The sequence below is a fragment of the Pseudomyrmex gracilis genome, unplaced genomic scaffold (genome assembly GCF_002006095.1).
Source record: "Pseudomyrmex gracilis isolate BER0280 unplaced genomic scaffold, ASM200609v1 scaffold_11, whole genome shotgun sequence".
NCBI lineage: Eukaryota > Metazoa > Arthropoda > Insecta > Hymenoptera > Formicidae > Pseudomyrmex > Pseudomyrmex gracilis.
The window spans coordinates 811735-836567 of NW_018020595.1; the positions used below are offsets into that span (position 1 = coordinate 811735).

The 24833-nt window shown below is 42.9% G+C and overlaps 4 protein-coding genes across 13 annotated transcripts in view; 2 read left to right on the forward strand and 2 right to left on the reverse strand.

Annotated features, from left to right (window-relative positions):
• Positions 1 to 5157: 5157 nt before the first annotated feature.
• Positions 5158 to 8349, reverse strand: LOC109863238 (protein kintoun). The gene is made up of 4 exons (XM_020443472.1): positions 7720 to 8349; positions 6448 to 7635; positions 5931 to 6361; positions 5158 to 5853 (listed from the first exon to the last, which is right to left on the reverse strand). The coding sequence occupies exons 1-4, from the start codon at positions 8245 to 8247 to the stop codon at positions 5475 to 5477; spliced, it is 2526 nt and encodes an 841-aa protein (XP_020299061.1). The 5' UTR covers positions 8248 to 8349; the 3' UTR covers positions 5158 to 5474.
• Positions 8350 to 8759: 410 nt separating this feature from the next.
• On the forward strand, positions 8760 to 11466 carry LOC109863246 (uronyl 2-sulfotransferase-like). Of its 3 annotated transcripts, none has more exons than XM_020443491.1 (6): positions 8760 to 8862; positions 9815 to 10015; positions 10120 to 10280; positions 10386 to 10460; positions 10624 to 10784; positions 10869 to 11466. In XM_020443491.1, exons 2-6 carry the CDS (start codon positions 9884 to 9886, stop codon positions 11015 to 11017), a joined length of 678 nt encoding a protein of 225 aa, XP_020299080.1. In that variant the 5' UTR covers positions 8760 to 8862; positions 9815 to 9883; the 3' UTR covers positions 11018 to 11466. The 3 variants fall into 3 exon arrangements, with proteins under 3 accessions (XP_020299080.1, XP_020299072.1, XP_020299076.1); XM_020443483.1 differs by lacking the exon at positions 8760 to 8862 and adding an exon at positions 8882 to 9213; XM_020443487.1 differs by lacking the exon at positions 8760 to 8862 and adding an exon at positions 9242 to 9666.
• Positions 11263 to 24319, reverse strand: LOC109863208 (obg-like ATPase 1). 7 transcript variants are annotated; one of them, XM_020443439.1, is made up of 11 exons: positions 24199 to 24319; positions 22256 to 22437; positions 17889 to 17949; positions 16546 to 16673; positions 15347 to 15522; positions 14220 to 14297; positions 14036 to 14133; positions 13799 to 13939; positions 12389 to 12485; positions 12204 to 12326; positions 11263 to 12103 (listed from the first exon to the last, which is right to left on the reverse strand). In XM_020443439.1, exons 2-11 carry the CDS (start codon positions 22434 to 22436, stop codon positions 11993 to 11995), a joined length of 1194 nt encoding a protein of 397 aa, XP_020299028.1. In that variant the 5' UTR covers position 22437; positions 24199 to 24319; the 3' UTR covers positions 11263 to 11992. The 7 variants fall into 7 exon arrangements, with proteins under 7 accessions (XP_020299028.1, XP_020299023.1, XP_020299032.1 ...); XM_020443434.1 differs by lacking the exon at positions 24199 to 24319 and adding an exon at positions 24017 to 24187; XM_020443443.1 differs by lacking the exon at positions 24199 to 24319 and adding an exon at positions 23719 to 23789.
• Positions 24320 to 24528: 209 nt separating this feature from the next.
• Positions 24529 to 24833, forward strand: part of LOC109863597 (translation initiation factor IF-2-like) — a 144921-nt gene continuing 144616 nt past the window's right edge. Inside the window, exon 1 of one of the 2 annotated variants that reach the window (XM_020443906.1) lies at positions 24529 to 24814. The gene's annotated coding sequence lies outside the window, so the exon portion shown is untranslated. The remainder of the gene's footprint in view (positions 24815 to 24833) is intronic. The other variant, XM_020443907.1, reaches the window with a different exon arrangement.

The window sequence follows — 24833 nt, forward strand, 5'->3', positions numbered from 1 at the left end:
ATTTTGCTCGCTCCGCAAAGGGAATATATGTCATGAGTCAAATTTATTTTACTCGATTTATTTTGCTCGATTCTCGTTCGTGTCTTCTTTTTTTACAACGTGCTTTTTTACGAACCTTTGTCACGAGCGTGAAGTACGAGATTACTTTCGAACAAATCGAGCGAAGTATGTTGAAGGGAATAATATCTATAAGTGTAGGAAGAAAAGAAAATCAGACACAGTTGCGACGAAAGTTTTTAACGTATTTGACGGAAATGAATCTCTCAAACTTACTGCATAGGAAGCGAGACGAGATTACTCGCGTACGAAGGAACATTCACAGCCGGGGGGTGAATCGACTTTTTCGTGAATAGGAAGCCGCGTCCTGCGCCGCGGCGTGCCGCATCGGGGTCTATATTGAATAAAGCGTTGCTGCAGGTCAGTTTGATGGTATTGTATACCGCGGCTCATAGCCGAGAAGGGTCGATGACTGTATTCGCGTGCTAGTCCTTCATGAACAGGTCGGCGCAATCTGCAAGCGTTCCCGATATAGATCGTCGCAGAAAACGTTCACAAAGCTGGACTCATTTTTTTTTTTTTTTTTTTTGCGCCACATATAACACGATAATTTTTCATTTTTACACCGCGGTGAGAATTCCTGAAAAAATACGTACAAAATTAGACGACGCGCAGAGAGATCGGATAAAAATTGAAATGACGTTTATATCGAGTTCACGGTATATAGTTACCTCACGCGAGTGTGAACAAATTTCTAGATCAAAGATTCATAAGTTTTCTTATATCGATGGGAACCGCACGTCCCCGAACCCCGATGAAGAAGCGCATCGCGCGATATCCGTCCGGCGGAAATGGAATCGGGACATTCGGGTTAATCAAGAACGATGGCAGGTCGTCTCTCTCTCTCTCTCTCTCTCTCTTCTAGCGTGTCGTTACCCCCAGAATTGTGGATGTTTATCTATCGGGTCGTCGCCTCTCTTACGTCGCTCGAAGAGTGATGCATCATCGGGTGCTGTCACGTCGACGGATATGTTGAATAGAATTTTTAAGAAGCAACTGCCGCACACGTACGTGCATACATACACACACACACACAAACACAATTTCTCGCGCATACACAAGCGATTCTAAGAATACCACCTTCGGCTATTCGCGATTACAAAGCTGCGACCTAATTTTAAAAGCTGCGTTTCCGAAGCGCGGAGAGAGTGTCGCGCCACCCGCGATATCGGCACACACGCTTGTGTGTGTCCGTGCTTTGCGGAGGGATTACGTTGAAAGCGATAAGGTGAACGGCTGCACTAATTTCGCTGCAACTACCTCGTTCGCGTTTTCGTGCTTCGACATTTTTTTTTTTAATTTTTTTTTTATTTTTTATTCTAATACTCTTCGTGATAATTACCAAAGAGAGCCGCTGAAAAAGGCTAAAAATATCACAGAATATTGCAATAAAAAGAGTAAACACGGCTGAATTCACATATCGAACTTTTTTCATCTCGCGATATAATTGCCAGACAAAAATACCTCAATCGCAATTGGAATTCGGCGTCTTTCGAACAAAATGCCACTCGCAAGCATTTCTTTTACATTGGATTTTTTTACGCGTATTCAATTAAACGGTAATTTTAATTAAACAAAAATTCGGACACTTTTTGGTAAAAACAAAACTTTTTTTTGTAACACCGAACATCGGCCGAAGAAAAAAAAGTTTGTGCAAACTATGGGAGAACTGCCAGTGTCAGTGGGTTATCTGGACGGGACGCACACCACGTATGTATGTACGTACAAGCACAGTGCGGAGTCTACATAATCGATACTTCGCTACTTCGAGAGAACGTCTCTGTGGACGAAGATGCAAAAATGAAAATGAGGCAGGAACGAGAAACGAGACGTGAAACGCGTAACGCTCACGCGCGCTGTCACTGTTCATAAGTCTCAAACAAATAAAAATTGGCGCCGAATTGCAATAGCAACGAGTTCCGTTCCCTTGCGATGTCGTTGCTTTACTTGCGCTCCCTTCCCTCTTTTCTCTTTCTCTTCTTCATTTCTTCACATTTTTTCATTTTCGCTTCTTTATAACAACGGTAAAATTTTTTTTTATTGTATCTATTGTCGTAACTTCCGCAATCGCTAGATGTATCAAGACATTATTATCAATTGTTAAAATACATTTTAGAAAATATCATGATGTGTCACTTATTGTCAATAAAACGTTTGTAAAAAGGAAAATATCTGTATCGGCAATTGTGAGTTGTCAAGCAGTTACGGTGCAAATGTGGAAAATATTCTCAACCAAAGACATCATAATATTCTCATAGAAAAAGAGATTCTTATTTTAGAACATATAAAACTTCGCGCTGTAGGAAACATATGTGTCATAAATTTCAAGTTGCCGAGGCGGTAATCCGAACAGATACGCCGGAAACTTATACATTATTCAAGTGAAAACGGAGAGATGTAAAAAAGAAGAAGTCGTATAAGAAAGTGTGCGTGGAAAATCTCGGAAAAGAAAAATTTAATAATAACGGGAACCGAAATTATCATACGGGTAAATTGTGTTCGCGCACGAAATCAGGACGCGAGATTTGCGCTCTTCTTTCCACAACAAACATGTGACAATAAATCTCATATAAATATAAAATATAAATTTTACAACTCGCATAATGATTGCACATGCGCGTGTACTTCAACATAAAGCGCGGAATCGCGCTTCGGCGTGGGCGGTATTTAAAACATTTAAATTGTGTATTAAACGCGATTTCACCGAAAGAGAGTTATTGCTAAATTATATCAGAAGTGTGCGGCGACATCGCATTCTGCTTCCGCGTATATATGTATATCACGGAGAGTTAATAAATTTGTTTCCCGCTACTTTTTAATTAGACTAACGAGTAAACCGCAAACTCGCAAGATCGTCGCGCAAAAATGTCTCGAGCTTAAATCATAAATCCAAGCGCTGTTGTGACCGACGGAATTTTTTTTCACAACACTGACAATTAATTTGGCTTCGCCGAAACGCGAATTGTTTCGCTCTAACGACCACGTATTTAATTTCACATAAATTCAAACAAAAATTTAATAAACTTGAATTCCTTTCACTGTTCTCTTTGCGCTTTTATTGGCCATATCAATAAATCGCGCAGAGGCTACATATGCGGGAGTCAATAAAAGAAAATTTCGTTTTATTTTTCACGAGAAGAAGATTACACGATCAACTTTTGTGATTCTGTGCGACAAAGTGCTTTTTAAGAAGAATCGAATACTTTTCTATCTCTCAAGGTGGATAACGTTTTTGCCCCGGCCGTATATCGCTCCTCGTTATCGCAACTCTCGCTGTTCTCGAGCGGTGTGTCACAGATAAGCCCTCGTGGCACGATCGTTCGCCATCAGTCTTTATCTTCGTTAGCGCGATCCATCGATATTGCCGTGTGCCCAATCTCGAAACCGTGTTACGCGGCCCGACGAGCGCGCTCTCGCGTCCTTAATATCGCACGCCACCCCCGCGCGCCGTATCCACCTGTGCTCGCAAATGGTGCCAGGTGCAATGACTGGCCGAGCGACATTAAACGTTGCCGTCGGCTGCCGCATTGCCGATGTCGTGCCGGCCGTAACCGCGGCACGCGGGGTACGTGCATTCTCTCTCTATCTCTCTTCCGTCCATTCCTTCCCTTCGCTTGCCACCCCCAGCCATCGTGCACCCTCATCACGGCACAGGCCACCAGCTTTCTGAACCTTAAAGGGTGGACGACTTATCGACCTGGTACCGGTACCCTCACAGGCTTACCACCCGCGCATTCCAATCACGTGTTTGTATCGAAGTATTCAGAAATTGATTTCCATCTCGATGCCCTTTGTTTATTCTTCCGACCCGTTTGACAAACACCCTCTCTCTCTCAGGCTTCGATCCGCGTTCTCGAAAAAAGTAATTTACATATGTTTATTACCGCATATTGACGAAATTTAGCTAGTTAGTCGAACAAAAAATTAGAAAAGAAATATTTAGATAAATAAGAAGAAAAAATGCTTTTTGTCATGTGACTCATTACAGTCTCGGATCTATCGAGTGTTCGTATCAAGAGCCATTCGCTTCTCGAAGAATGTCCCTCTTGTTGTGTCGTCTCGTCGTTATTGCATAACAGCGTGTAATTTAATTGCGGGCCGAGCTATCGCGAATGACGATGAATTGGAACGCCGCAGTCGCGTGCGTTGCTGCCGCTCTCCTATATATAATGGGACATCATGGAAATAAAACACGGAACGGGGCGAAAGATATACAGGTAGACTGCGGGGGTTTAACGACCTTAAACCCTTGCAAGTGGCGGAGATCGATGGTTTCGAACTTCGAGGCGAACTCTCTCATCCGCAGCTCGGTGCGCGGCCCGGTTGTTTCCGCTGCGGGCTGTGCCCTACTTTTCGATCACGTTCGCGCCGTCACCTCGTTGTAGCTCCTATTGGAAGATTCGTGTTGCGAGAGTCGTTAATGTTGTCTCAGATATGAAAGAGAGAGATAGAGATATTGACCGAAATAAATAAAAATTATTTTCGCATTTGAGTACATTGATTGTAAGTGGCAACAGCACAAACAAAAAAAATAAATCATAAAATACAAAACATATATAAAAACATACATAAAAACACACAAAACATACAAAAAATACGTATCTTGACATATGATATCTTCTATAAAAACAATTTGTATTTGAATATTTATTCCGTGTTCTGTGTGTCATCATGCTATTACAATGATATACATAGCGACGTAAACGTACATAATGGCTCTTTTGTATAGATATCATTAGTAAATATACTTAAAATGCAATATACACAATATAGGAATGGATCGTAAAAACTGTATTTGCGCAGATAAACGCTTCGCCGGAGTCTCATAAATTTTCAAATTCAGACGGATAAACTTTTTGTGTACAAATATATTAACACACTTTTGTATATCTCTTTTATAGATTTTCTTTTGTTTTTTAGATGACTCTTTTAAATATCAGCCGATTAATAAAATATATCGTTCTATTTTCATCGGATTATACACAATCGCGATCGAAATCTCGGATTAAAATTATCACAATCGATATATCATCAATTTACTTATTGCATTATTTCCTCATTTTCAATGAGTGTGTAACTTTTATATTAAGTAAACTTGTCTTCTTTTCTCTCATCGAGGATAAAGCGATTATTTTCGACTCGCGTTCTATAATGCTTGTTTAAATATTATCTGCCCCTTTACAGCAAAACAAAGCACTAAGATATTATAATGTACACATATCATTCTCTAAATAAATCTTTTTGACATTCTATACCTTAAAATAACAAACTTTATATGCGAGTTTGATATCAGTATCGATCTCTTTTTATCAAAGTTACCAAATTATCAAATCGTGCTCAGTTACGCACAGACTAATCGCTAATCACATCGTGCGGTGCTTTCATTAGCCTATTTTTTTTTCTTTGCACCTTTAAATCTACATATCGAGGTCAAATATCAGATCGTTCTTAAATTCCAGTTGAACCGTATCTTTCGCTTTAATCAACGCGTCGGCATCTTCCGTAGGTTTTTCCTCGAACGAAGATTTACGTCTGTGGACGTCGTCGCCGTTCGATTTCGCGATCTCAATGTTAGCGGTTTTTTGTTGCGGCGAATGCTTGTCCCGAGCGAGTATAGGTTTCACGTTTTCCGAGGTTTCCTCGCTGCTCGACGGACGTTTATAATGCGCCTTGTACTTGTCCCGCTCCTCGGTTTCCGAATTCTCGCTCTCGCTCAAACGTCGTTCGTGCGCGCGCTTCTTATTCCGCAGTTTACGCTGATTCTTCTTACGCTGTCCGAGAATACTCGAATTAGATCTAGAAAAAACGATAATCAAGTTACATGAGCGAAATCGAGTTAGCGATTACAAAATAATTGCTGTGCAATGTGGTACCTGAATAATTGACGCGAAACCACATCGTTGAATCGCACGGTCTTTTTCAAGCTGGAACAATCAGATTCGGAGTTAACGTCGTGCACGGAATCGTAGTGGTAATCTGTGCACGATGCTGGAAGACTATTTTCTTCGGCGCTCGACTCGGACACGGAACGAGCAAAATTGCGCGCCCTATGCGACTTCAATATTCCTTTCGAGTGCCTCGCACTACCGTTGCTGCTCGCCAATTCGTCCCCGCTGCTTTCCGAGATTGATCTGGCCTTCTCGTCGTCCTTATTCTCCGATTGTTCCGTCGCGACTTTCGTACTTTCCTGTTCTTCCTCATCGTCAGAATCCTGCTGGTTCGAACGAATATCTATAACAACGCCATCACCCTGCGGTTGTACAGATATTTGTCTTTCCCTTTGCGGCTCGTCTTCCGGAGAAGCCTGTGAAAACAGTTCGTACGTTACATACGTGACGCAATCAAATCTTATAGGTTTTACAAATAAAACGACATATTTAAATGTTTTACCATCAATTCTTTAAATTTATTTCTAAACGAAGCTGCTGTAGGAAGATCTTTCCCTTCCATCAGTTCTGTGTTTACTCCAACAAAATATTGCGTCGCATTCTCAATGCCCTTCACAGTGACATTGAATATAACATTATTGTCCCACGGCTCAATTATGAGAGTTTCCGGATCAATGTAAGCATCTACCAACTTAAGACACAATGAATAATATTGTGGGAAAAATCCAGCACCCACGGATGTCAGCAAGATATGTATCCCTACATTGTCATTTAGAATTTTGTGATGTATCTCGTCGTGATTCACGTTCTTTACATTAATTGTAACGGCCAACTGATTATTGTAAATGTTACAAACATACGGAGGAAGATTGTACTTAACATTAGAATTCATAAATGTGTCCGCGTTTTCTATAATGTTACTAGTCCGTAAGGCTGTATCTTTACACTTTTCTATCGCGTTACTAGCTTTATCGGGCTCTACATTGTCACAAACGCTTTCACACTCCTTCACTAATTCTATGTTGTCGCCGACTAATTTTTCTTCTCCATCTTTAGATGTTGCAAAACCGTTTTGATCACCTTCAATCCTGTTGTCTGCTGTTGTATCCGCTGATACCAATTGCCGTACAACTGGTAAGGTTACAACTAACTTCTTATACTTTGGATCAAATTTAGCATTTCCATTATCACCGTCTACAGGATATGGTAATGGCAGATCCAACAGATACTTTGCGGGTTTCTCACTTTTCAAAGTGAGAGACCGTTCGTGTATATCGAGTGTTGCGTCACTCGCAATCCTCAACAAGGGCAGATCTATGGTGATCACTAATTTCTTAGGAATTGCAGCATACATCTTGGCATCTTTACTCAACATAAAGTCTTCCATATCCACATCGGATTGATGTTTTATGGAAAACTTGGGAGTGACATATTTTTCATTAATAGATGTTTCTTGCCTGTTCTTATAATAGGTAGCGACTGGCGGGACACGCTGCGGTTTCTCCTCCATCTGCCTCGAGTGCTTTTCGCGACTTTCATCGTAATTTGCCATTATTTTTTGATAGATCTCTGGTTCGATATCTAACGGCTCCTTCGGTGGTTCTTTTGAGGGCTTCCTGATCACCGTGGGTTGACATACCCCTTTGAAGGTCATCTTGGGAAACTTCAGGTTCTTCCTGTCCAATTTCACCTAGAAGAATGAATAAAAATCACATGGCAACTACTACAAGCTAATAAAAAAGAAAAACAACGTTAACTAAATGAGTAAAGAAACCTTGAAATTATTCTCCACGCCGTCCATCGCTGTGTTGTTGACAATTTCGCGGAAACGAGCGTTCTTGGACGCCAGGTAGATGGTGTCCGGATGAAAGACCACGTCGAACACCACGCATCGCACGTTCTTTTTGTCAAGGTCATCGCGAGGGGGTATCAGCGTGTACGGAATCGACCACTGCAGACCACGATGACCTTGTTCGTACGAAGGAGCGCTGGAGGGACGGGCGACAATTTCGTTCTTACTGATATTAAGGAAACACTTCCGGTCGCCGTTTACGCTAGTTTTTATGACGTAACCGGGCTCGGGGTTAACGAACGTCACGTCTACGCCCCGCTCCTTCTCGAGCTGGGCGATCTCTCTCTCGTAGATTCTACGGTTCTCCGGATTGGACACCTCCTCCGCGTATTCGATCAGCAATTTGCGAAATTCGTCCTTTTTCAGGTTATCGGTTATCGTCTCCAACTCCTCTCGCGAAATCTCCAAATTCTCCCAGTCTTGCTTGCGAGAATTGTACTTCACGTCCATCTTACGTTGCGTATGCCGTGTTTACAAATAGACCCGTCGCGAAAAGGATCGCGAGAAGCGCATACAACACGTGGACCGCCGCGCCACCTCACCGGCCGGTCTCGGAGAGAAACTCCGCGCATGTTCAGTAACGCGGAGAGCTAGCAGACGCTTTTGCACACGAGGATTTAAAATTTAAAGATCTTTTAAAAATCTTTTTTTTTGTGATGACGAGATCTTCGATATAAAGTGTGCGACCAATCGCGCACACGAGTTATAGGATAAATTTTACAATAAAATATAAATTATAACTTTATGTTGTACGTAATAAAATATTTTTACTACACGCGTATTATTTTTTTATTACAATGAGTAGATTTAAAAGAACCCTAACATCTCGAATAAGCAGAATTATAATATATATCCCATTGTAATTACAAAAAAAAATGTTTAATATTATTCGATTAAACTATTGGAATAAATCGGAAAATAATTTTAGGTTATAACATATAGAATCTTTATCTTGCAATTGAAATAGATACACATTAGTTATTCACGAAGACGAGATGTGTGCATTAGAAAGTGAAATGTGAATGTTGCGTTTCACCGAATAAGTCAGTCGGTGGGGAGTCGAAGGTAAAAGATGTGGGGATCACAGAGAGTCTGACCCACTAACATTTCTCCTTACTTGTTCGACAGACAGTAGTTTCAATAACTCGAGTGTGTCAACTTTTACCCGCAAAGAAAAATCCACGAACAAAATTCACATATCGGAAAACAATATCTACTTACGATTTTCGAGAAATGCGTCGAAATCGCGGTTTTTTATTGTTGCTATTGACGTGCTTGACAACAGTCTGCGTCGTTTTGAACGCGAGATCGTCTACGGAATTGTTCGAAGCCGCGAGCAGCATTACCGAAAAGCGCAATTTGTCAAAGAAACCGAAAGAGCAGCGCGAAAACTTTAGACGGGTTGCTCGCGATCAGGTGTGAAGCTACATTTCATTGATCTTGTAAATTAATAGTTTTGTATCTGTTACAAAAATAAGCAAATCTTGTCGCGGTGAAAAATATACTCGTTACATAATTCTCAAAAAATAAAATGTAATTATATTCCGCATATTTTCCACATTGTTCACGCGCGTTAAAAAAATTTTACCTCGGTTTAAGTATCAAACATTCTGGAACAACAAATCCTGCTTTGGAGCAGGAATGTGCTGAATAGCTGACTTGTGCTTACGTAATAGCATGCAGTCTCCGAGTGCGAGATGTGACGATGCAGCGAAAGGATTATCGCGTTTCGCGTTATCGCAAACATCGCGGAAAATCACTATCGCACAGGACAATTTCAAACTTGTTCAAACTTGAAGTAGAAGTTAATAGCGCGTTTCATTTGTTTTTTTACTGAAAAACTAAAATAAATATTTAACAAATAACAAGGTATTCTCAAATAACAATATCTACCACTTTCAAAGCAAGATGTTAATTTACTTACTTGCGTCATGAATTATAACACGTGTGTGTAAATATATGAAACATATGTAATATTTACATAATCAATATATTCTTATAATTATGTATCAAACAGACGCATCGTCATGTCACACCTTCCCTCGCTGAATTGGGAGATTTGCCGCACAGGTACAAGCATGTTCTCATGTTAACACGCATACCTGACACAGGCGCCGAATTGCTAGTGTTGGTCCTGCAACGTTTACAGGGTTATAATGCTTTCAAACACATACGTTTGCCGCCGGGTAATCACGGATTCTTATCGACTCTGCAACAAGTGAGTTTAGCAAAAAAAAAAAAAAAAGAAAAAAAGATTAACTTCTAATTAATAAAATTTACATCTCAATACTATTAAGATACATCCTGATTTTTGTGACACAGGAGTCGTTAGTAGAAGAAATTACGAGTATTATCAGACAAGAAGCTATCCCGTTAACTTTCGACGGAGACGTAAAGTTCCTGAATTTCTCGAAATTCGGACGACAAGGCCCGAGTTTCGTATCTTTAGTCAGAGATCCTACGGATCCACGAATTTGGCAAAAGTATGTAACGCCTTTATGTTTTTTTGTACAAATTATACTGAGAGTAGTATGTGTAAAAATAGTATATATAAAAATTACACATTATCTTGTATTGATTTGATTCAGATATGAAGAAGGAGAAGAAGAAATGTTTTATGGCGGAGTTATATCTCACTTTTGTGGTCAGGAACCACGTTGTGCGTGAGTAACGCTTTTCGCTGTTATTACAAGCGAATGACACTTTTACAAGATACGTCATCGTGTGAGCGAGAAACGGAACGTTTCTTGCAACAATGAAGACTAAATATTTTTGCACAAACTTAGAACCGCTGTTGATTTCTATGTTGCACACGTTTTCTTCCAGGGAGAGAAATAACAGGTGGGCGTTGGAACGAGCTAAAACAAATGTTATTCGATGGTATCCGGTTGTTGGCATATTGGATTACATGGAGGAGTCGTTGAACGCGCTTGCAGTTGAGTTTCCTTATTTTTTCAAGGGTGCCATTCATATTTATAACCAGTTACGTAAGTACTCGTATAAATAGTTCTAATAATATTTCTTCTTGATTGAGCGTTCCTATATTTGTTTGTATTTTTTTTCTCATATAGGACCAAAAAAGAAGCATCAGTCTACATCTTCGATACCTTTAAAGCCACAAATTACAAACGATTATTTGAGAAAAGCACTTGTCCAAGAAGTGGAATTTTATCAATGGCTAAAGTCTCGACTTCTCAACAAGACTTTCAACAATGGCTGACAATGCGTGTTGTTCCGTAGAAATTGTTAAACCGGAACTACTCAAAGATAGATATCAGATAACACCAATCGCGCATTGCAATATCCTTCATTAAAAGGATTAAAACAAAATCTCGGTAGTTCTGGTGTGTGAAATGTTTACATTAAACAATTCCAAACAACACGCGTTGTTAAAAATCACCGTCTTAAAAAGATCTTTAGACGTTTAAACAATTTTGAGTTCTTTGAAATATATACGAGATTTCAGAAAAGTGAAAATTTCATATATTACCGATCTAAAGATTGATTGCATAACTACAGATACCATCCTACGTCGAAGATCAATCATCACACGCATATACTCGCCTTTTACCATCGTCGCACAACAGAATGCAATTCGAAAATTACGAAATTCTCCTAATTTTCACGCCTAACATAATATTTGTTGAATTAAATGCACACAGAAAGAAATTACGTACACATTTTTTCCGTTTTCCTCTCTCTCTCTCTCTCTCTCTTGTTCGCACATATTTTCACAACATATTATCAAAACTGAGAAATGCAGAATGTGATCTAAGAAATCTGCTATTAATTACGTAGTTTATGTACATACACAGCACTCCAAACGTTAACACACTGCGTTTGTTCTGTACTGACATTGCATTATTCGCTAAAAAAAACATTTCTGGAAATTAAGTGCGTCGATTCTCATAAAAGTGTGATTCGAGACCAGAAAACGTTTAGAGAGATAAATACAAACAATATTATAACACAATTACGTCGCTCTCTCTCTCTCTCTCTCTTTTTCTATGTGATTTCTGCAAAAAAGTAATATAAAAATAATTATCGATATTTGTATTGTTATTATACGAACAAATCAGGGACGATGCGAAAGCGAATTGGATTGATTATTAACGCGCGGATGATGCGTGCAGCAGGATAGCAGAATCATGTTGATGTATAGATAGACGAGCAACAACATGAGAGATGCGTGCCATCACTTCTTCTTCGCGTCTTTCAACCCGGCACCTGCGTTGAACTTGAAAAAGATAATATCGCCATCCTCGACTATATAATTACGTCCTTGTTGTCTGTACTTTCCTGCGGCCTAACAACAAGATAAAAAAAAAAAAAAAACGTTACGCAATATGTATATGTGAAAATACACATGTACACCGAGACATACACTAAAATTGTTTCTCGAATACCTTTACCGCAGCTTCCGAACCCTCGTTTTTGAAGTCATCGAATTTCATTACTTCCGCCATAATAAATCCCTTTTCAAAGTCCGTGTGTATTTTTCCGGCAGCTTGAGGTGCTTTCGTGCCTCTCTACATAAAGACAAGTACATTATTACACATAATTATTTTGTAAAAATCGTTCTGTTACTCACTTGAATTGTCCACGCCTTAACTTCATCGTGTCCGGCCGTGAAGAAGTATTGCAGTTGCAGCGCTTTGTATCCTTGTACAATAATTTTGTCAAGTGCGCTATAAAAAAAAAATCAAAGAAGAAAAATAAGATCGGCTGTTTCTTCGTTATCGGCAACAGAGCAGTGTGCGCGGTCTCTAGTCTTTCGCGAATCATGAAAAAAACGTTCTCCCCGGTCCGAAACAAAAGGTGACCGGTGAGCGGCGCATTGTGAAATGATTGTCTCGAGCCGAATATCGTCTAATGACAGGTTAAAGGCAAGTAGAACCGTCCAACGCGCGCGGTGGGCCTACGAAAATCCAAGAGTTCAGAGAATACACATAAAGCTGAACGACTTAATGCCGCAATTTTATCATTCCGACTCTCTCTTCTCTGGGAGCTCTTTCCTCAGCGCCTCGGTTATCTGCGGTCTCTCGAAATAAAATCACGGTGTCTTTCGACCCTTCGTTTGCATCCCCCGATTATTAGAGTAAACTATCTAAACGCGCTGTCCTCTCCCGCGAAAAGCGGAGCAAACATAATGAATACCGCAGAAAAAAATTAAATTCTATGCTTCCTTTGTTTCGTCTAATGATGACTGTTTCTCTTCATGTGTTTTTATTGTTTCGGTAAAACGTCTACACTTGAGTGTTCTGTAAGTAAAATAAAAGTTTTGCATATTGTTTTTACTACAGCGTAATTGAATTACGGTCTAATTAAGATAACGAGGATCATAAAATTCATTTTGGCAAAGCGAGTTGAGTTTGCGCGCGTGTGCAACGTACCTCCGCGCGCCCTGGGGTACGAATGACCCACACAGACCAATCGAATTACCGAACCACCGCCGATTACTTTTCGCTCCACCCACCACCTCGATTATACCAGCGTGCCCGCGAGGGCGGGAGGGGTTTTTATGCAATTTTGCAAGAATTTGAATAGCCGTTCGTAAAAAAATATAATGCGCCGCGTCGAAACACAGCCGTGATTTTTATTAGCCGTCTCGCGGTGGTGGCGAGAGCGGAGAACGGAGGTCTAGACACCGAGACCGAGTCCCGCACCATTATTATTACCGTTAGAGAATAACTCGGTGCATAACTAAATGTGGGAACCCGAGAGAACTCAGTCAGGGAGGAGACGCGTTCGCCGAATTTTATGAACGTCCGACCTTTTCCCCTGCAATCTTACGGCGCTTCGTCGTCGAGAGAGCCGTCAACGAGAACCGCGCGCGGCTTAGGCCGAATCTCTCTAAGTTTTAAGGTGGCGCGAAGCGAACGCGCGAAAGAACCCTCTTATTTTGCGAGCGCGCGACACAACGAACCGCCGTATAAAGCTGCAAAACATTTAGAGCGTAAAGATAATAATCGCTGCAGCGCGACGAAGCTGAGATACCAACCTGGTGACTTTGTGTTCCTCGAAGTATTTCGTGCGCTCCGCTTCGTCCATGTCGAGAATCTTGTTTTCGAAAACGCCGCTGAAGGGAATTAATATTGCGCCTGGATCGTTCTTGTCGACCCATTCTTTTATTTTGATTAACCTGTTGAAAAAATATCGAGAAAACAAATTCACACAAACTGACGCAATTGTTTTCTCGAAGGAATTTGTTTGTCATTTTTAATCTTGAGTTGCGTACCACTTGTTCTTTTTGCGTATGTAATCTTTCTCCGACAAATTCACCAAGTAGATAATTGGTTTTGACGTAAGGAACAGATATTTGTTGAGTACTTCGATCTGGAAGTTGGTGAAACGTAACATCATTACACCGAGAGTCTGGGCTAAGAAAAAAAAATGATTTCGACGAAAAATCGTAAACTCACATCATTGGCACTCCAGTCGGCGAACCTGATGTGTTTTTTTTCGTCCATTAGAACGCTCTTCACCTTCAGAAGCGTGTCCTGCGACATAAGAATAAATCGATATCTTTCATTTAATTTCCAAGAACGGTCTTATTACGCAACAGCTTTCACGGCGATTAATCCGCGGCAAAGGACTTCTTCGTCATTTTATCGATTTCGTCTGGCAGTCGGCACGGAAATGCGAATCATCGACTTGAGATAATTTCGCGATAGAATTGTGATTAGAGGATCGTGCTATATTGGCTGCGCGCACGGGTCCCATTATTCTCGTCGAGAGGAGACGAGGCGAGGTACGAGGCTTCGAATTCCCGAAAAACTTTTGCCAAATTGCAAAGTCGGAAATGAGGGGGCGATCAGTAATTGCCGTGGGTCAATCCGCGGAAGGAGGGTAATCCGACGATCGACTCGTTCCAGGAAGCTTTCTTGCTTCGCCCGCGTTCTCTTAATTTCTTCAGTAATTTCGTTGCTTCGTCTGACAAAGAAGACTGTGGTGTACTTGGTTGCACATTCGTTTCAACGTTGTGTACGAAGATCGATCGTGTCGAAGAAACGAAATGTGAAAACATTGGTCTCAGAGAGATTGTGGGCGATACAAAAATGTTAAGGCTCGATTATCGAAATTGATTTGTCCTTTGAAAAACATTATCGAAATCATATCGAAAGATATACATACACGAAGATATATCTGTGTGACTCGGGCAAACAAGTTTCAATGAATAACCAATACAGCATGTTGTAAAGAAAGTAAGATAAACGATTAAATCGCGTGATACACAAACTTGGCGCGATATCTTATTCGCAGAAGTGTTTAATATTCTTAAACACTTGTTTACGCATCGATAAAAATAGGTCGATTTCGCGTTATCGCCGTTGAGAATAGCCTTTTTTTTTGTCCCATACAAAATTGCTATAATAGAGTACTCAATGTTTCTTCTGTGTATATTGTGCAAAATAACATGTTTTGTAAACGATAACGTTGATATTTCGCAATAAATAAATTTGGATCCCAAGAACCTATATTTTTATAGAAATGATATATTTTCTTAATAAAAAAAAAGTATATTTTTACTGAAATATAAAATACTTACATATTCGGGTTTCAGCTTTTTGTCGTTGCCACGAATTACAAGCTTTTCGAGTTTCTCAAGATGCGCATTCAAGAACTCCACATCCTTCAGTCGTAGCTCCTCGCTAATGATATCGAGATCTCTCACGGGATTGACGTCACCCTCCACATGGGTAACGTCGTCATCCTCGAAGGCACCTGACGAACACGATCGAATGGATTTTCGTATACGCGGAGCGAGAAAGTACAGGAAAAAAAAAAAAAATACGTAGCTCGAGATTGGAGCCGCGTTTACAAGTAACCCTCTCTCGCCTCGACGCGAAGCTCGCATGTCGACTATTTAAGCGAACCGCCGCCACCCGCCACGCGAAAATTGCCAGGTTGGTTTAATTGAAAAAATTACCACCTGTCGGCAGCCTGCCGAGACGTATTAACTGACGAAACTACCTCGAAATGTTATTTTCAGTACGAATGTAATATATACCTAACGATCGTTCTGTTGGACGAATCAGCAGCCGTTTGTTGAATTACTATGTGTTACATTATAGCGACGTAAAGCACGCGAGTTAACGACTCTTACGACTCTTGCGAGATGGATGCGAGAAACTTGGTGTGAATTCTATTGACGATTACGTTGCTCTGTGCAAATATTGTAAAACGAATTCTTGAATTATTGAAAAATTGTTGGTACTTTAAGTTAAAAGTGTGAAAAATGAGACAAAAATATTACCAAATGACACTCCCAAGCTCTATTTGTGAAAATTGGACTTGTGTGAAGTGCACGGTAAAAAATGAGAGCACGAGAGCCGATTTGAATTATCATAAAGAAGAATAATGTAATGTGCTTCTAGGAAGATAGTTAACGACGGTCGTAAAACCAGCTCGTAAGCTACACGAGTGGTGCATATCGTAAAAATAAATTCGCATCCGCGATCGCACGTGTTCCACGGGCGCGAAGTAGGTAAATATCGCGCGCTCGGGAACTAATCTCCCGATCTCATCAACGAAAATTTCCCTCCCTCGCTGTAATCGCCTCTTATCGCGATTCCACGCTCGAAACGCTTCCATGGAAATATACGCGCTCGTTTTGCGATTTGTTTGTTTGTACACGAGAGCGCGCCGCGCTCGTACGTCAGCGCGGACATTAAAACAATATTAGCGGGAAATGAATTAAGCTTTGAACGAAGCGTTCGTTCAAAAAAAGATAAGCGGCGTACGTACGACAGAGATGAAACACGCCGTCGCAAGCGCCGATGTGCGAAAGAAAATTGTTTCCCAATCCTTGTCCCTCGGCTGCGCCCTTCACCAGTCCGGCGATGTCCATCACATGGAGAAAAGCCGGAACTTTACTGGAAAACGAATTTTTAATTACAAATCGCATCTACTGATGATACACGAATAAAAAAAATTAAGCTGAATAACAGCTGCTCCGTATAACAAAACTTTTCTCTCGCGAACTTTTCTTTATCAACGATTTATTGACAGAAATGTAATAAAATGTTTCAAATAAAAATAAATGATGTTGCAAAAGCGAATCGCGCCCGCGCGTCGATTTCCTCGCAACGGATCACCGATATTCGCGATTAAAGGTCGAATTAAGGCTTACGCGTGATGCACGCGCGCGCAGAATGGAAACGGAGGGCGACGACAGTGACAACGAGGTGTATTTAAATGCTAATGCCAGCGGGCTCATTAAACAATTAGCCTTTGAAGGGAGGCGTCGGTGAAAGTGGACGAAGCGACTGACTGACTGCGGGGATGAGAAAGGAGAACGAGGGGGGACGGTGTATTAGCCGGCTTTCATCACGGATCGTCGAATCATCTGACACGTGCCGGTAGTCGGGGTCGAATACAGACACACAGACAGACGAGAGAGCGCCAACGATAATAGAGCCGCACGAGAGGCACGGATGAATCGGCCGCTCTTTGATCGGGCGCTGTTTCGCATTTTCAATGACTCGATTCCCGTCGAATCTCCGCGCAAGACAAGCACGATTTACATTCGGCCGTTCGCGCATGAAGCGCGCGATCGGGGAGAGCGGATTTTTCCGCCCCGTTCGATTCGAAAGATAACGAAAATCGCGCACGCGACCGTCGTCAAATCAAATATCGTCCAGTTTGTTTTACTTCTTTTGTGTAACAGCTCCTACGTATGTTCTCAAACCGGTATATTTGTCACTGGTCGTTTGCGCTACACTGCAGCGGTTATTTTATCGAAAAAAAAAAAAAAAATATTATACAGCCGCACTGAGATGTTATCCAAGTTAAGAATGCGGCATCACGTGCTAACGCGAATAAAGAACGTGTAACGTCGGCGAATGTAGGGACGTTCGCGTTTCGTAGACGAATTCAGACCAATCTGCATTGCAGATAGGCCCCCCTCGGTCCTCTTCCCACCGTCTTGCGAGAATAAAAGCGAAGAAGTATGGAAATGTCCTCGGTTATTCCGACTCGTTTCCCTTCGCAAGGGTGCATCTTTAGGCGCTACTATATGCTTTTATTCTCGCTGCACACTGTTACCCGCGACGTCAACGTATTTTAGAAGCGCTCCCGGATCTTCTTACCTGGCTGGTTTAAAATAGTCGCAGAGATAGTCGAACCTCGCGTCGGGCACCGGAACGCGACGTGCTGGAAAAGAAAATTACGTAGCTTGAAACTCTCGAGATTGCGATTAGCGAATTGTTAGTTTCGAACACACGCAAATATTTATGTAAATGAAATATATGTCAGCAAATATGTTGATTTACACGAGTGACTTAAAATACAAATGTTTAAACGGAATAGTTTGGTAAAGCCTGCACGTGAGAATTCGGTTTCTTCTTCATGGTGTCGGTGACGATCTCTATGATTCTGTTCTGTTTCGCCATTCGCTTGCTCGCGGCCTCGTAAAGATTCACTTCGACCGGATTTGCTTCGGCGTTGTGCATCTTCAAGTAAACGCCAATGTAAATTGCTGCGCTAACAGCAGCTGATAAACCGACTAATTTCGGACGACGAGCGGCTACGTGATTCACAGCTTTGATCAGAGCTTTTGTCACCGTTTGCTTCAAAAACTCGACGTCCGGCAGAGAACGCACTTCGAGAACTTCGCGAGGAAGTTCGACATCTGCTTCGGAATATTTGCTGTGCCGCGCGAGAAACTTCTCGCGACATTCCTCGCTGCAAAAGAGATACACTCCATCCTCGAGGATGACACCCAAATCGGGCCTGCCTTTCGTCAACGTGCGATCCGGCAGACTGTCGACGTAAGTCACCAGACAGAATCCACCGCCTCGAAGTCGTCGCGCCCAGCAAGCGTGTTCCACGTCGACTATCTCTTCAAGTTTCCGAGGTCGCTCGTCGGGAAGGAACGCGGTGTTAACCGGTGGAAGATGCAGCAACGGGTTTTCAACGAAAACGTTTATATGTCGCGGGCAGATCCAATAAAAATATTCTCTGAACTGGACCATTCCCTGACTATCCACCAGCCGACCGGAAGTCTTCAGGATGTCATCGTGAAACAGACACAGGGGACAGTACAATTCGTACTTACTTTGCCGCGATCTGAATTCGTAGGGCGATACACACATGTGTTTCAAGCTGTGGACCTTGTCCAGGTTCGCTTCGCGAGAGTAGAGCGCAATGTCGGCAAACCGGGATCGCACCGCTTGATCAGCGCGGGTCCATACATGCCACTTGCTTCTGGTGGCATCCAGCTGGACCACGTTTCGCGAGAATCTTTTCAGCCAGTCCCGGAAACTCGTCTGGTCTGTTTGCCATTTCGCGTAACACTGCGACAGAAAGCTAGCGGAAAAGTTCAGCGGTCTCTTTGAATCGTTGTTGTTCCGAGAGAGGCATTGAAGACAGAACTCCAAATTCGCTTGAAGATCGATCACGATCATCGGTTGTATTCCCAAAACAATCAGTTGCTCGGCTTCTCTGCGATTCGAGGGACAACCGTCTAGAACGAAACCCTGGGTTATTGAACGCGATGATCCTAAAGAGATCATTTCAATGGCGCGTGTCACAGACTCGATCGGAGCAATCCGACCCGCGCGAAGGTGATCTTCGGCCGTTCGTGCCGATTCGGTCCAGGAATAGGATTTCAACATATGGCGCAACGCCTTTCCGCGAGTAATTACTTTCATGCCGTACGTTTTCGCGAAACGATTCGCCAGTGTGGTTTTCCCGCACTTAGGTGGCCCGATAATGGAAATTCGAAGCGGAAGAAGCGCCGGACGGAAAATCCGCTCAAGATACTTGGACGGATCGTTAAGAAACGCGGAGAGCGCTTCTTCGCCGGCGAGAAAATAGATATACGGCGGGCACACAACCGGAAAAATCTGGCCACGAGCTTTCATAGGTAGAAACATCTGAATGTTTATCTTGCCCGTGTATATTTGCACCGGACACCATCGACCGAAGGGACTGAGAAAATAGTAGCCGCAATCGAGAAGACGTTCGGCTGTTTCAAAATCGATATACGCGGGATATGCTTTTTTTTCTCCTTTTTCAGCGTTTTTATCGACTTCATGTGCTTCATTTTCTTCCAGGATTTTCTCTTCTTCCTTCTTTTCAATATCAATAGAAGTTTCGATGCCAAAGCGACGTTTAATATAATTTATCGCGTATTCCGCCACGTCTTTGATATCTAAGAGATTACATTTTATGGCAATTGTTCTAAGCTCAGGAACTTGCTCCTCGAATCTCGTCCACTCCGATTCAAATTGTGTCAAGTGCTCGAAGTACTCCCATTCCGCATCCTGGTATGATGTTCCGTGATCTTCGTATTCCGCTTCTTGTGCGAAATCGCGAAAATAAGAGAAAGTGCGGAATTTATTCAGCAGGTAAGTGTACGGCTCGTCTTCGTGCAAGAGAACGACGTCTTCGAACGCAATATTAGCTTCGACAACTTTTCGCCAGACTTCGGCGTCCGTGCACATACCGTCTACAACGTATCCGCCATCTCTTCGTAGTTCATCTTCCAACTCCTCGTCGGGTACTTCTTGGATGCGCCGTATAATAGCGTCAGCCTTTCGAATGGAAACATCTTCGCGCTGTTCAGTTACGTGTTTCACAATCTCACTTACACTTATTACCGTTCCACCGAACACTTCCGCCAGCCGCGCGCAAAGTTCCGATTTACCGGCATACTTAGGCCCGAACACCGCGATTTTGCAGACCGGTCGCGGATTCGGCGGCGACAAAAACAACCTCGGATTCTCGACGAACAAATTCTCAGTTTCTCGAGAAGAAAGAAAGTAGATTCTACTCAGAAATCGTATCGCGTGTTTCCCCTTAACGCTTCGTCCTTGAGCTAGTTCCACGGGACAGTAAAACTTCCACGCGGAAAGTCTCCAGGGAAATTTCGACGATACAACGTCTCTTTGCTTTAAAATCTCGAGGACTTCTTCGATGGACTTTTCCGTAAGCTCGTTGTTGAAACTCGTCCCCGGAGATGTTTCAGAGAGAAAATTCGCGTCGTTCTGGTTAATCATTTTCTTTGGAACAATCGATGGTTGCACCGCAAGACTGTGCAAACGCGCTTTCAGATTCTGAAGTATTCGCTGCGCGGAATCGCGACCGTCGACGCGAATAACACATTGAGGATCGTGCGCGAGAATCCACTTGTCGATCACAGGTAACGCTAATCGCTCGTATAAATCACACTGTGCTTCAATATTGCGCTTCATATCAGATATCTGTCTCACTAATCTCCTATCGTTTCTCACGTTTAATCGTTCGTCGATAATTTGCGACCCGTCGTGTTCGAATTCCTCATTAAACCGCGTTGTAACTTCGTCCTCGTCAAACACATTACCCGTTAAAACGTCCACGCGTCGGCGCGCACGTTTGCTCGCAACATCGCGCTTTGGACACATCAGGTAAATGATAATCAAAGGCTTCAACGGCCACGCGGTGAATATTTCGTCGATCTGTCGAGGGATCTCTCGATCGTAATCAAATTGTCGTTTACAGCTCGAAATACCGGATGTGTTCTGGTTTTCCAGGGTTTCGGATTGCGTCGCATTTTCGCAAAATTCTGGACAAGTATGACGCGCATTTGAATCAAAAGTCAAACACAATGAATAATCAAAGTTCACATTGGGAACAAATGGCAAACAATCAACGACGAAGCCTCTGTGTTTGATGTCTCTCATCTTGATCCTGCATCGTATCAAATCCATAACAACTTCGGGTTCCAATGATCTACCAAGTCGCAGAATTCTTTCTATATCACGACCTTTTTCGGTACCGACGCCGATCTCGCGGTGAATCAATGACACGGGCAAAATTGGAACACAATTCCAAGCGTCGGCTATTGCTGACGCCACGTCGTTGTGAATTAATCCTGGTTTTCCAAAAATAATGAAACTCGGTGGGTCGCTTTGAAGATGACGATTTACAGCTTCGTCTTCCGAATAAGGATTTCGAATGATAAATTCTTTACGCGGTTGAGGCTTTTCTCTTTTGAAAAATTCAGAAGCTGTGATTATTCTTTTCATCGGGTGAATATCTTCGGAAAAACCGTAATACAAATTGGCCTTCGAATACATAATTGAGGGCAACACGTATGCGGGAAATTTGTGTAATAAAATGAAAATAATCCTTAATTGATTGATCTTGTTCCGATTTTGCCGGAAATATTTTGTCGCACATTCTTCTTCAAATAATTTTCAATAACTTCGACGATTCGAATGTTATTTGATCGTACATATAATAAGGTTAAACAAGCGAAGTCGAAATTGTTAAATACACTGTGTCAGAATTTTCGTTACAAGAACGTACAAGAACAAAATCAATCAGCTTGTATGTGCAAGTAAATTTTTTGGCACAATTTTGTATTAAGAATACTTGAATAAAAAATAAATGTTTGTTTTATGTAAGGATAGTTGAAATTTAAATTCCACTTGTCAAGTCGCTTGTAAGACAAACGTATAAAGATACTTATTTTCATTAGGATCGATGGTGCAGAAGGGGAAATTTTCAGCCGCCGCTTGACTCTTCGTGAGAACGTTGAAGAAAGTCGATTTTCCTACATTCGGTATCCCGACGATGCCCATTTTTAAATTGGTGCCAACGCGACCGATAAGCGGTTTCCGCTCGGGTTCCTCAGGCTTCTTCGGAGCCATGCTGGAACCGAAGAAGATTTCGCATTAGTACACACCGTGAGTACAGTCGAATTTTATCTCCGGCATCTTTTCTCTTCAAAATCGTGTGGAACGAGTGCCGCGTGTGCGTACGAACATGATACGTGGCATAATTGGCTAACGGCCGAGAGGAAGATTGTGACTCCGTCTGTCGCCATAGACGAGACGCGGAGATGGCCCCGGGGCGCACGTTCCCCGCCGATACACATCCCCCGAAATACTTAAGCGCGATATTTTTTCGTGCGATGCGTGTGCATCGTCGGAGAGACGCGAAGGAGAATCTGCTCCCCGGCATCGCTTTCTTGGGCTCTCGCTCGCGGTGACTAATTATATTAATGCGGACGGCACATCGCGGGCGATTGCTGTATTTACCGCAAGATTGAGCCCCCTGTCCCGCCGGCATACGACCGAAGCCGCCGCCGCCGCCGTCGCCGCTGTATCAAAGACCGAGAGAGGGCTACGGCAAGAGGAGGAATATGGTCGGACGACGGGAGGAGGACGGGAAAGAGAGGATCCGGGATTACTGGGCACCAAAGCCGCGAATCACCGGCATCACGCCGAGAATCCGCAACCGCGCCCGAGGCCGCCAATCCGCCACCGTCTTCGTGGTTCCTGTTCCTCCTCTCCCCCAAACACTCGTTTTGCCGTCCACCTCTCTCTTTCCACCCCTGGAAGCCGCGATTGTCTTTCTCCCTTCCTCGCTCTTTCCTTCTCGCCCGTGTGTTCCTGCCGCTCTCTCGCGCGTTTCGAACGCGAAACCACGGCGCCTCTCGTCGTTTTTCATCGCGGTCCCGAGGAAATTTGCAAATTACGATAATGGAGGAGCATCTTCTCGGAGAGAAGCGTTCCGTCCTCCGCGATGCTACTCGACAACCGAGCCCAAAGCCGTCTTGGCGCCGCGGCGTGACTGTCCCTCCCTTTTTACGACGTTGTCTCGCTTTGCGGATTCTAGACGCGCGGCTAATGGGCGATCTCGGAGACGCTCTGGTCGAGATTGCACCCGGGGCTTCGAGGCTACTATTAATCGCGAAACATCACCGGAATGCTCCGACACTCTGGAAAAGTGTCCTCAACAGTATAAAAAAAAGTTGCAAAGTGCCGACCTCAGACTATTAGTTTAATGTTGTTAATTACGCCAAATAACCTAAAAAAAAAGATACAAGAAAAATCTGTTGCATATAGAATCCCTAACGCGCTATACTAGAAATAAAAACAATTCTAATTGCTAAATATATATTTTATGCGAATGCATGAAAAAAAATACCTCGCAACTTTAATATCTTTGCGATCAAGTTTTCGTTTCGATGCTCAACACGATGCTTGCGTTTCTCTCGGGAAACAAGTTCACGAGAATTTGCTGCAATAAAACGCGCCAATTTGAAACCCGCGCCTCATCGATTCGCGCTGCCGACTGCACGGTGCTGCCGCGCGGCGATCGACTCGCGAAGCAGCCGCGCCGAACCGCACCGCACAAAACATAACCTCAAGCCCGTTACCGGGGGGGGAGGCAATCGCCTGCCGAAAAAACTTGGCATTCTCGCAAATAAATCTCGGTGACTTACGAACACGACGTTCCTGTCATTCGCACCGCGACCAGCTCGGCGTAATCTCGTTACACTTGTTTGGAATTGTTTTCCGCACATATGCATTACGCACGTTTCCACGCGAATCGAAACAACGCGCTCTGCACTCGTTCCACAAGCGCGACGTACTTTTATCGCGGTTTCTTTGGAAAATACAATACCTCGTACGTCTGCGTTACACACCCGACACAAAAATATAAATATCGCTGCGTTAACGCGTGTCGGACGCACGTTTGAGACGAACACGGGCACGTAGACGACGTCACAACCGGCCATTCGCGGAATGCAGAATTTCTACTTATCCACCGGGGAACGATCGAGCGCCCCCGTCGATGATGCAGTTTCGCGAAAGAAAATTCTTCTATTGCGAGATCACGCGCTTCCGAAATCGATTCGAACAATCGATGAATTGGGTTGGTCGAGGTCAATGCGCCAATCCGCGAACGCAATGAAGTTTGCCGTGGTTCACACTCGCGCTTCCTGTAATTCGACACTTATCGTTCCTCGCGCTCCTTTCACGCGTTTCGATCGTTTTGTTGTTCGGTTATTGCTCGATGTTCTTTAATTAATCAAACATTTGCGTTGCGTCACTTCGTGACAGTACGCGACAGTGTATTTGTGATACAATTTTCCTGACAGCGCAGCGCTTTTGCAATGATCCCTTCGCAAAGTATGACAATAGGTAACCGCGTCGGCCATTACTTGCGACTTCGTTTTTCGCGTTCAAGCATTTCTCGGATCGACCTTTCGTAGAAATCGGCCTCGGCGATTCGAGAAGTAAGAAGATCTTGCTTTT